Genomic DNA, 12,434 nt, shown 5'->3' on the forward strand with positions numbered 1-12,434 from the left:
ATAACAACAACAGAAAGACGCTACCGCGAGAAAAAACGCAATTCATGCGACTGACTTGCGTATGCACACTGTGCAGGCACAGGCAGAGCGGGTGGCACGCAACAATCTAGAAAAACACTTAGGGTGCGAGAGAAAGAGCGAGAGAGCGTGGCAGCCACTTGACACGATGAGGAGCATATACGGAGCTCCGCTGGCGTAGGTGGCACTTGGACCTCACGCATACACACATCTACACAGGCATAGATAGGCAGACAGTTTCGGTGCCGCCACAGCAGCAGCAAAGCGGCCAACGCATGAGCGAAGCCGCCATGACGACGAGGAGACAAAGGGAGAGTTCCACAGGAGGCTACAGCGCAACAGATGGGTGGGGGTGGGAGGAGGAGGGGGGCCAGAGCGATGCTCCCGCCGTGCCCCTCCCTCGCCCCCACCTTCTCGCGCCACCTTGAAAGGGGCTCAACAGCAGTCTCAACGCTAAGGAGCGAAAGAGGGGAGCTCGCTGGCACATGGAGACGTGGCCAAGAGACTCCGGAGTGTCTCGCTCTGGGTGGCACTGAGCGAGCTGGAGCCTCGGAGGTCGCGCACCGTCGACTGAATCCTGGAGACAAGCGTGCCGCGCATTAACGAATAGGTTTGCACGATGCTCTGCATTTTGTCCTTAAACAGCTGGCGGATCTTCGCATTCACGTAGTCATCGTGCAGGAGAGCGCTGAAGTGGCAGTACTGGCGCAACGTGGTGTCCAGGTAGGCCAGCAGCAGCGTGTTCCGTGCTGGCGTGTCCCTCGCGGTGTAGCTGATGAAGTGGGCGATGAAGGAGGCGGTGGAGGTGCCTACGAAAACGTAATCCGTCATGCGATGTGGGATAGTGATGTAGTTATACGTTGGCCCCGATAGTAAGCTATGCCAGTCGGTGCCGCAGTGACGGAAGTGCTCCGCGGCGGCCGCCGCTGCACGCACTGCCTCCTGCTGTGTAGGCTGAGTAAACTTCCTTGACGGCGGCGAGCTGCTCGAGCGTGCACCGTCGTCGGTGTCGTCGCCTTCGCTCTCCTTCTCTCCCCTCGCCGACTCGACGCCGCCGGCCATGAGTTCCTTCTCGCACTGCAAGAAGGACTGCTCGTACCAGTAGAGCGCGTTGCAGTACGTAGAGTCTCCAACTCCCCGACTCACCTCGTCCGACATCCAATACACATTGGAATTGTTCCACCGGGTCATGGCACTGTCAAGCAGCTTCTTCGCCAGACAAGGCTTGGCGTCTCTCTGCAGCGCTATGAGGCCGGCCTCACGGAGGTACACCGCCTTGTACGAGTCGCGGTGTAAAACGGTGGCGAGGTCCACATATTGCTCTACCGTCGTCATGTGGGGATACACGACACTGCGCAATCGCCTGTACAGATCCTCACACGGCATGTAGGCGAACCGATCGTCCAGGCACTCGCGGAGGTACTCATAGGCTTTGCGCTTGTCGTCGTTGACCTCTAGCTCATAGAGAGCCAAGTGGTAGTAGCCGTGGTGAGACGACGGATCTAGCTCCAGCGAACGCCGTGCCAACGCAACCACCTCCGGCGTCACGAAGCTCTCCCGTGCGGCCACGGCGGCAGCGAGCTGGAAGTGTGCCTTGCCGCTATTTGGGCAGGTACGCGTGGCGGCCCGCGACAGGTGCTCGTTCGACTGCCAGTCCTCGTTGCGCCGATGGGAGAAGACACCCCAGCCAACGCACAGCAGCAGCAGCGCGTAAAAGTACCGCGCGACGACACCATCACGAAGGCTCGGTGCGGCTACGACGAAGGTGATGAGCAGCACCGCGCCGATGGACGGCACGTACAGGCAACGTTCCGCGATGAAAGTGCCAACAGCGACGAAGAGATGGCTGACCGGGGCGTACGGAATTGCCATCCAGAGGAACCCGGCGAGACCCGCCAGCGCGGCGCGCGAGCGGAGTGCGAACGTGCCGTACAGCAGGCTCAGCAGCGTGAGCACGGTAGCACCGGTGATCGCGAGAAAGCTCGGCACGCGGGGATCCCGCATGCTGTGTACATGCGGAATACAGTTGAAGCTGTACTCGTTGCACAGCGACGTGGGGAAGAAGAGCAGCTCCAAGTTCTTCATCTGAATCAACCACCGAATGCTGAGCCAGTGAAAGAGGCCTTTTGGCACAAAGTACTGCGGGTGCTCCGACTGGTTCAGCAGCGGGTTCGTCCGTAGGTCGACATCGCCCACAAACGCGCGTCGGAAGGCGAGATAGCTCAGCAGCTCCACTACTGTCAATACAATCACCACGAACGAGCGACGCTTCTGGCACCGCCCACAGGCGTACATGACACATGCGTGCACGCCGTAGACAGCGGTGAACGTGATGGCGCTATCCTTGCAGAGGACGCTTACCGCAAGTGCCCCGATGGACAAGACAAGGTAGTGTTCAGTACTGACACGCTTGCGCGACTGTTTCTGGGGCACGCGCGCCCCTTTCGACTGCTTTGCGGGGGGCGCTGCAGTCACTGGGGCCGTGCTGGCTGTCTCATCGACTTGGTTCAGATACCGGTGGATGCAGAAGAATCCGATGAGCCCAAAGAGGCAGTAGAGCAGCTCGCACCGCCCCACGATGGACGTTACGGCGTCGACGTGGACGGGGTGCACGAGGAACAGCAGAGCCGCCATCAAGGGCACCGCATGCACAGGAGAGATCAGCAAAGCTGTGAGGGACTGCGGCTTGGCATTCTCGACGGCGAGCACTGCGCTGGGCACCACCACGTAGATGTACAAGCGAGCGAGGTAAAACACGAGGCATACGTTGAGATACGCAATGGTGTAGTTGAAGCCGTGGAGGAAGGCAGGGCTGTGGCGGTAGCCCATCAACCTGTGCTGGATGCGAAAGGTGAGCACGGCGATGGGACGGTACGACCCGTTCGAGTCGAAGCTGTCGATCGGCTTGCCCCAGAAGTCGTTGTAGAAGATGGAGCCAAGTGACGTCTTGTCCACGTGGGCATCGGGGTTGTTGACGACCGCCGCATCGTCGTCAAACGCCATACCTAAGCGCACTCCGTTGCTGAAAATAGCGGCAGCGATGAGTAGTAAGAATGCATGCATGTAAGTGTCCGCCGAGCACAGCAGCCTCCACGGGGCGAGCTTGGCTGCCAAGGGGTATTTCGCTGGACCCTTCATTGCCCACTAACCCCTCATCCCTTCAGCACCTGCTCACGCACGCTACGCCGACGCCGATGCACTTCTGTGCTAGACGAGCAGCCAGCCACCTTCAATCTGGCGCGGTCAGGTTGGCACCTTCTTAACCAGATGAGAATAGACAATAACCAAAGCGAAGGTTATAAAAGTGCCGCTCGGGTGTTGTACGTTTCTACTCGCCTCCGTTTTTTTTTTGTTGCTTTCTGGTTCGCTGTCGTGGTTGTGGCTGCGGTTTGTGAAGAAGGGTCGTATTCTCTTACGTCTGATGGGTGCACCTTCCTACGAGTGTGATCGGACGGTGACTTCCACGTGCACGTATTCGTGAAATGAAGAGAGATAGGGCGGGTCTGTGTGGGCGTGAGGACGAGCAAAGCAGGAGCGGGAGGGAGAGAGGGAAAGGCGATGGCGGAGATGAAGGTCACACAAGGCTCTTCACAACATTAAGAAGCGCACACAGAAGCAAACGAATATATATATATATATATATTGATCCTTTACCACGAGGGCGCCAGCAGTAACACCGATGCTCGTGTAGAAGACACCTCAATGGTCAAATGCACGCGAGCCTGAAGAGAGGCGGTTTCTTCTTGTTGGCATCTCTCTGGCGAGTCCCTCGCCCACCCACCCCACCCCATCGCTGACCACCCCTCACTCTAGCTCGGCACTCCGCTTCCTTCGACATGCACGTGCAGAGAAGGTGTGTGGCCCACGGTGACCAAGAAAATTGGAGAGAGACGGAGAGGGAGAGAGGGAGGCGCTAGAGCGCGCCTCTGCCTTCTTTCGGTGATATGCTGAGTTTTTCATGACACGTCTTATGTTGGCAAGGATACAGAGAGAGAGAGGGAGTGCGAAGAGGAGAGAGAAGACATCACTTCCTGTTTTCTTTCGGTTTCTTTTTCTCGTAGTTTCTGTCTTGTCTTTAATTCCATGAAGTGCAGGGATCCCCTCCTCCTCCTCCTTTGACGTGCCATTCCACCGTCAAGAGGGCAGCCATATATATGCATATTATATATATATATGTATATAGGTAGATATATATGCACGCAAAGGTATGCCAAGCACACAGGAGCACATGCGCGTGCATACAGTGACAGGGGAGAGTGGAGGGGGCAAGAACAGAAAAGATGAAGGTGTGTCACGGCTTCCCTTTCGCATACTCATCCGCATCCTCATTCCATTCGTTCTTTTACTTCTCGTGCTACTCGGTAGCCCTCTGCGGCAGACATGCAGCGGAAGCGCAAGTAAACAAGAAGAGGGAGAGTGGCGCAGGTGGAGGAGGCGGTAGAACGTCGATACACTTCGACAACAGCAAGCCAAAACAGCATATAAAGTTCTGTTTATATATGGGCGGTGGGGGAGGGGTCGTTCAAAGGACACGGGGGAAACGAAAAAGACGACGCCCAAACATGACGACAAATTCGGTCGCCGAGTACACGTCCACTGTATAGCATCAACGCCTGCCGTACAAGAGGACATCATCAGTTGCCTTTCGCATCCGCGTCAAACCACGGGCAATATGCTGTTCGCTTCGTGAATGCTTCCTTGATGCTCACAGACACATGTATGGACGATTATGTATGCGCGCGTACCAAGGGAGGGAGAGTGGGGGGGGGAGGGAGGGAGGGAGGGAGGGAGGGAGGGTTTTGCAGCTCCTTAGCGCGTTCAAACACAAAACAGCTCTTGAGGTGGAGAGAGAAAGCGAAAGGAACAAACGAACGAGATACATCAGTGCATGTGTAGAACAGACACAAAAAAAATAAGGCCCAACACCCAGGAGGCAGATGCAAGGCCGCAGAGACAAACAGGGGCGTGAGACACACTTGGGACACACACACACACACACACACACACACACAACCGCGAACAGAGGACCGCCACCGCGCCGATACCAAATGAGAAAACGCGAGTACCACGCACAGCAACATGAAGGCACGCCCCATACTTTCGTATCGACACAAAGCGTACGAGGGGCAGGAAAAGGGAGTAGCCGAACAGCAGTGACGTGAATTAAAGATGGAAAGAGGAGGGAGAAAGGGAGGGGGGCACTTCGCGCAGTCAGGGTCAGCAGGCGTTAGCGCACAAAAGCATACACACGGACTCGGAGAGAGAAAAAAAAGGAGGCGCTGGTGAACGTGCGATCGACGCGGGACGTGAAACTGGTGACGGCAAAAGCAAAAAGAGCACACACACACACACGCCGACACCAACACATTTTTACGCAGTAGAGATGGCAACAGAAACGGACACGCAGAAAAAAAAGAGGTTGTGGCTCATCCGTGAGTAGAGACAACGCAGCACAGGCGCGAACGCAAAGCAATTCTTTTTTTTTAAACACTCCACTTCTCAGTGCATACGTCGTGGGATGAACTCCACACTACTCCTGGCCTGTCACAGGCCCACCATCAGCTGGTGCCAAGCGGCCGTGGGCACGCGCGTGACAGCAATGCGCTGACTCAGTCAGCTGACCATGGCATCGTGCCTCAAGTTCTACTCACCGCCACCAGAATCGCAGGCCGCCTCACAGCGGCTTCCATCATGCCGGTCGCTACATCGCGCATTCACCTCGGGGTGGCTCTCAGGCTGCCCACACCAGTAGGCCGTGTGAGGGCCGGGGGGGGAGGGGGGCGGGAGACGCTTAATTAACGCAGACGCTCTCCCCACCTCATATGGGTGGTGCAAATGCGTCCACTGTGGCAGGTCTCTTAGACGCCATGCCATCCAGAGCTTGCCCGCCGACATTCGAAGCGATGCATCGCTCTGACCACTCCCTACGCCATAGGGTCTCCGAACCTGCGACCGCCAGAGGTGGTTCTGCGTGGGCAAGGGCGATTAAGTTTGGGTGCTGCTTGGCTTCCCCAGACGAACTGGAGGCACTGGTCCGGAGATGCCACGCGCTGAGGTGTTCCCTTGTGATGATGGTCACGTCAAGCGAAACAAAAGCAAGCAATCAAGCGAAAAACAAAGTATTCGTAAACATTTCAAGGTTGCTGTCACGCATGAGCTCCTCCGTCCCTCCCTTTCCGTTTAAGTTGTACCTTATTTTCCCATGTCCTTCCTTTTGTCCCGGCTATTCGCATACGAAAAAGTACGTCAAAGGCACCTCATGCGTGTCAAGTACAGCCCCGCCGTCGCTACATGGCCGAGAAGGCAAGAAAAGGTATGTGTGGGGAAAGAGTGATGGGGAGGGGGAGCGGACTAGGAAGATATTTGGCGAAAGCCTTAAGCATAGAAATACAGACACGCCACGCACAGATCATCCTCGATTTGTACCCCTCCTGCGCACAACTCTGCTCACCGCACCATGAACTCCCTCCTTTTCTCACCGCCCCCTCACCTCACCGAAAAGTCGGAATAAAAAGACAACATCAGGAGTGGTGGTGGCGGGTGGATGGGAGGGGAGACGGAAAGGAGTTCGGTCAAGTAGCCTTTCCAATTAACAGTGTGTCCCTGCACACGCACGAGTGTGTGTGTGTGTGCGTGCAAAACAGAGCATACGTCAGAAAAATCTGAGCGATAAGCAGGGTGACAGAAGTGCTGATGCGCCTACGACGCCGCGTCAACCGTGCAGCTGCTGGTGTTCACATGCGTGCATATGTTTACACTGGGAGCAGATACAGTCGAACATACAACATCAGCACACACACACACAGAACAAAAAGAGAAAAGAAAACAATCCCTGTGTGCATCAGTGTGCGTGTCTGTCTACGTCTGCGTGTCTCTGTGTGCGTGTGTGCCACACTCATCCGCGAAGAGGGCAGAGACGTTTTCTTTCCAAAGAGCGGAACACAACGATGTGCAGAAAAACGGGCGAAAAGACAAGAAAAAGGTCGATGACATACCCCGATGACGTCTGCGCCATCAAACGTATACACAAAACAAAACAGGAAGAAACAAACAAACAAGCAAACCGAAAAATAAAGTCCGTCGCGTGGAGTGCGTGCGTGTGTGTGTGTGTGTGTGTGTGTGTGCGCGCATGTGCATCTCTATGATGAGCGGACACCGTTCTAGAAAGCTCAGTGGAGCGCTGCTCACCAAACACGCACACACCTAAATACCCAAGAGGAGGTAGAAAAGAAGATGACAACAGTAAAGGACAAGGAAGTGCGATTAGGGGCTGGGTGAGTGGGTGAGTTTCGTTTTGATGTTATGCCCTCACCAGCAGACACAGTAAGTAACGAAAACAGGACAACGCGAGTACTCGCAGTGACAGGGGTGCGTCAACCAAACAGAACACAAGGGGGAAGGTCGGGGAGAGTGGGGAGGGAGAGATCGAAGTAGGGCGGAAGGACAGCGCGCGTGTATCCGTCTTTATGCGCGGGGAGGGGTAGGAGAGACCTGACGTGTGGGCGCGTCACGCATCGCGGGTTCCATGACGCGCCTCGACACGGAGCCCCTCAACAGAGCGGGTGCCCAGACGCCATCCCACTAGTACGAGAAGTTATCGGACCCTTTCCAGCTAACACCTGCCCGCAACCGTCATTCGCTGCACATCATGCCCTTCACACTTTTTGTTCGCACACCTCCGCTCCCTCGTGCCCGCTTTCCCTCTCGCTCCTTTTTTCGGAAAACAAGCAAAAAGTGGAGGGGGATGTGCCGATACACACACCGACACACACACACACACGCACACACACACACACACACATGGGGGAAGGGAAGGATTCACTTGGAGGGAGTCGCTCTCAAGGAAGGAAAAATGTTGAGCAACAAACAATAAAAAAGAGGAGGAGGAGTGTGGGGTGGTGAGGGTGCAGAGTTGTGTGTGTGTTTTGGCTCACCTCGAGGAGCCGTCCTAGAACACAAACACACACACGCACGGACGCACATGAACATACACAACCACATCTATATATAATTTGCACACAGAGAGGCACAAACACACGCACGCGCCCACCCCTTCAACAACAACAACGAGGCAGCCCAGGCTACAACAAAAGACCGAAGGAAAAAGAAAGAACACTAAAAACGGAAGAAACAGACGCACACAGATACAGAAGCAAAGAGCGACGACAAAAACAAAACGAAAAGACGTGTCCATTCCCACCCAAAGGGCCAGCAGGCCGCAAGCAGCGAAGTATTCGTTGTGAGAAAGACGCACAAAATGGCAAGAAAGGGGCTGACGTGTACGCTCACCCATGTCCGCCGCCCATTTGTTCACTAGGGAACGCCGTCACCATGGCTGCTAAACAGGTATCACCCATACGCGGGGGCACTTCCCTGAACAGCCGGTGCACGGGTCGCCTGTGGCGCACCCGCTTCCCCCCTGGCACGCTCTACGAACCACAACAGCGGGGCGCAGACAACGACAACACAGCACACAACAACAAATACGAACAAAAACATGATTTACAGCTGCGAAGGCGTGCTGGTTGGGGAAGAAAAAGAAAGGAAGCAACGGAAAGAAGTGAGACATACGCAAGCGGAGCCATGAAAAAGAGGCAGTGCTACATACGCCTTATCTACGCCAGTGCCTCCTCACGCAACTTGGCCTCTCTCCGACAACTCCCTTACGTCGCTGTTGCTTCGGTTGTGTAAGAAAACACTTGCTTATTTCCGGTATTAAAGTTAGCATGACGAACGGTGCGCGCACACACACAAGCAATCCAACGCAGAAAAAGGAGGAGGGTGGGGTGGGGGCGGAGAAACCCATTCTCTTCGCTCCCCTTCGCCGTCGTGATCTGCACCGCTCTCCTTCGACGCATCGATGTGCTGTGCTGGCACTAACGTGTCGCCCACAGTATGTGCGTGCCGACGAGGAGAAGGGTTATCCTTTCTTGTATCTACGCATCCGTCGTCGGCCCCACAAGCATTACGCTCCCATGCATGCCGCTCCGACATTAGCAAAGTGCCAAAACACACTGACGGGCACAGGCACACGCACACGCGCAGGGCGGTCCAGATTATGGGAAGCAGGGAAGGAGTGAGGTTAGGGTATGTGGGTAGTGGGTAATCATTACCTTTTATCAGTGCATCAGGTTCTCTTGTAGAGCCATATCGTTTTTTCTTTGTTTCCCCTTTTCCGTTCGGTTTGTTCGCAGTTTTGGTTCGGTTACATGAAGCGATGTCCTTGTGATACTCTTTCGGTTTATTGGTGGGGGGAGGGGGGAGGAAGGTAGGAAGATAGGAAGGTAGGGGGAGGGGGTTCGTTTTTTTTTTCGCTTTCGTTCTTCTCGTTCGCGTTCTCTACCATGTTGCGTCGGCTCGTATTCTGCGTACATGTCGATGTGTGCACATGCAGGGTGCGCGTGGGAGGGGGGAGGGAGGGGGTGCTGACGGCTGCCTCTTCGGTCTTGCGCACTTTCCTCTGAAAAACGAAGAGGGTATGGGGAAGGGGTGGGGGCGCGTGGGGAGGGGGGGGGAGCAGTCAGAGAGCGGGTCGGCGCCGCTAAAGGAGAAAAACAACAACAAAAAGGTGAAGAGTCCCCGTGTCTGCGGTGTACACGTGCATCCCCTCTTCGCCCCCCCCCCTGTGTGAATCACCATGCAGCCCATCATCGCCGCCACTATCTGCCCCCAAGCAAGACCATATGTGCAGAAGCACGCATACACACGCACGAAAGCCCGAATCAACCGTTCACCGCCGCGTTCCACTTCATCCGCAGCGTGCAAACGTGCGTGCCGCTCTCCTGCATATGAGCGAGAGAGAGAGGGGGGGAAGCAACGAAAACGCAGCACAGATGCAGGCACCCGCCAACGCATCTCTCCTGCTTCTCCTCGTAGAGTCTCCCCCTGCTCGTGTGTGTGTGTGTGTGTGCGTGGGGGGGAGGGGGGAGGGGGGAGGAGGGAGGAGGTGCTTTTCCGCCCGCGTCCTCTGCAGCTTCTCCCCTCTTGTCTTGTATGCTCACGGGGCAAAGAGGAAGCGGGAGGAGAGGAGGCCTTTTCTCTGCTGCTTCTACACCACGCCGTAGATTGTGGCGGTGGTGCCGAAGCAAATAATTGTGACGCCGCAGATGAGGAGGACGATGGCACCAAAGTAGTTGTAGTAGCCGACCTTCTTCAACTCGTAGCCGCCGCTGTAGATGAAGAAGAGCGCCGGAAAGACGAAGGCGATGAAGCCACCAGTGAATGAGCCGAGCAGGCCAAACACGGTGTTTACATTCGGGATGAATAGGCCACACAGAAGCGAGACGAGGCTGAGGAAGGTGCACAGAACGGCGTTCTTCCACCAGGCAACGGTGCGCAAATCCCAGCCGATGAGGTGGTGCACGGAGTCGCGGGAGGGCAGAATATGCAGCGCGAAGGCAACGCAGAGTTTCACCACAAGGCCAAAGTAGGCGACGGCAAAGTAGTAGTCCGTCAGCGGACGGTACATGCGCAGCAGCGAGGACCCGACCTTGTCGCCAAAGTCGCAGTAGCCGAAGAAGCCGGTCACCCAGTAAAAGGCGGTGCAGATGAGCATGCTGACGAGAACCTGCAACTCGAAGAAGCGCACGCTGGGCTTCGGGGTTTCGTTGAACACCTGGTATGCGTTCGACTGGCACAGAAATGCGAAGACGAACTGGCCGAGGCCTTGAATGGCTCGATTGCCCGTGTTGAACAAGCGCAGGCCCTTGCTGGTGATGCCCTCCTTCAGGCCATGGGTAGCGGAGTGGATGACGACGCAGACGACAAAGTACAAAACGAAGGCAACGCCGAAGAGCGAGACGTAGCGGAGCGAGTTGATCTGCCGCGGTAGCGAGAGAGGCAGCATCAGCAGCAGAAACGTGGCTGACGTGAGTATGCGCTGGAAGCTCACACTCCGGTAGTAGCCCTGAACGCGATCGTCATTGAGAAAGGCGTGCCACAGGTCGTTGATGCAGATTACGTAGGCGATGCACGCACCCATGCATTTGATGAACATGATCACCGCCGTGAAGATGTCTCCGCCGCGCCCAAAGAGAATGCGCGCTGTCAGCTCGTAGCTCCTAATGCCCGTCTTGCCGTAGACTATCGCGAGGAGGCGCACCGAGTACACCGTCAGGAGATAAATCACAATAAGGTAAATTGTGCCCATGACGATGCCGGACGTGTCGAAGGCGTAGGGCAAGCCAAGGATACCAGCACCGAGACTGCTGCCAGCGAGGTTAAAGACGCCGCTAGCGAAACCGCCCGGCGGGATTACGCGGCGCGTCAGGCGCACGAGGAACATCGGCTGTTGCTTGGGCTCCTCCACCTCTGCGTTGCATTCTGTCACGAGTTGATGCACCTGGTCAAACGTTTCATGCATTTCCTTCTCTTGCGTGCAGATGGCCGCATCGATCTCGGCAGCGCCACGGTTATCGCCGCTCGCTGGGGTCGACGACTGAGTCTCATCGTTGCAACGCTGATGGCCGCCGCTCTGCATCACGGTGTAATCGGGGTTGTGGGACATGATTTGGTCACGTGCGCGTACGTGAATGAGAGAAAACAAAGGAAAGGGGGGAGGGAAGATGGAAGCGCGGCAAAAAAAAAAAGAACCACCACGGAGCCGGTGGACGAGATTGTCGGGTGCGCCTATGCCTGTATACGTTTGTGGCTGTTCGGACGGGAAGAGGAAGTGGGCGGGTGAGCGGCAGATTACTTTCCTGAGCGAAAACAAAACGGCGAAGTGTGAAACGAAAAAGAGCAAAAGGGAAGAAGCGAAAATGGAGCGGAGGACTTATCTGCGCGTACGTGTGTAGGTGTTACATGTGAGGGACGCGGTGGGGTGTGCAGGTGAAACAGAGGGGCAGCAGAGGCAGTAATAGCGTGTATGAGGTGGGAGGCAGAGATGGCAGCAGTGGACAGCTCATGCAATCAAGCACAAAAGTCGTCGAGTTTTCTAGATCCAAGAAAGTACTTGCCGAACGCCATGGCGGGCATCGCCCAGTGGCGCACAGGAGGCCGGGCCACGTGGCTCTACTCCCACAGCACGAGAAGTGGGACCGGTGTGACCGGGAAGGGGATGTTAGGCGTGCGAGAGAGACGAGAATCAAGCGCCCGCCCGCTCACCCATGTCGGCCCACCGTCACCCCTGACACGCAGGACGGATACACGCTCATGTGTCCCCTCCTTCTTTCCAAACAACACGGCTGCCTCGTAGTGGCACACTTTTTTTTTTGCTTTAACGAATTCGAGGAGCTGAGATTCTTTGAAAAGTTGAGTTTCTGTATAGGAGAAGAGAAGGAAAGGGGGAGCAAGAGAGGGAGGGGGAGTCAAAGAAACACATGATAACCCCAACGTGTTCCGCTTCTGTGAACAGGGAAGCGAACCATCACGCCAGTTTCATGCGTCTTTCTTTCCATCTGTTTTGTGCACGTGCG

General features: G+C 55.9%; 2 protein-coding genes across 2 annotated transcripts; both read right to left on the reverse strand.

Moving 5' to 3' along the window:
- Positions 1-471: 471 nt before the first annotated feature.
- Positions 472-3,156, reverse strand: LMJF_22_0220 (hypothetical protein; the record flags this gene model as incomplete). The annotated part of the gene is made up of 1 exon (XM_001683122.1): positions 472-3,156. One exon carries the CDS (start codon positions 3,154-3,156, stop codon positions 472-474), a length of 2,685 nt encoding a protein of 894 aa, XP_001683174.1.
- Positions 3,157-10,066: 6,910 nt separating this feature from the next.
- AAT22 (putative amino acid permease) lies at positions 10,067-11,524 on the reverse strand (the record flags this gene model as incomplete). Its single annotated transcript, XM_001683123.1, has 1 exon — positions 10,067-11,524. The coding sequence occupies one exon, from the start codon at positions 11,522-11,524 to the stop codon at positions 10,067-10,069; it is 1,458 nt and encodes a 485-aa protein (XP_001683175.1).
- Between the last annotated feature and the right edge of the window lie 910 nt (positions 11,525-12,434).

This window comes from Leishmania major, chromosome 22, assembly GCF_000002725.2.
Source record: "Leishmania major strain Friedlin complete genome, chromosome 22".
NCBI lineage: Eukaryota > Euglenozoa > Kinetoplastea > Trypanosomatida > Trypanosomatidae > Leishmania > Leishmania major.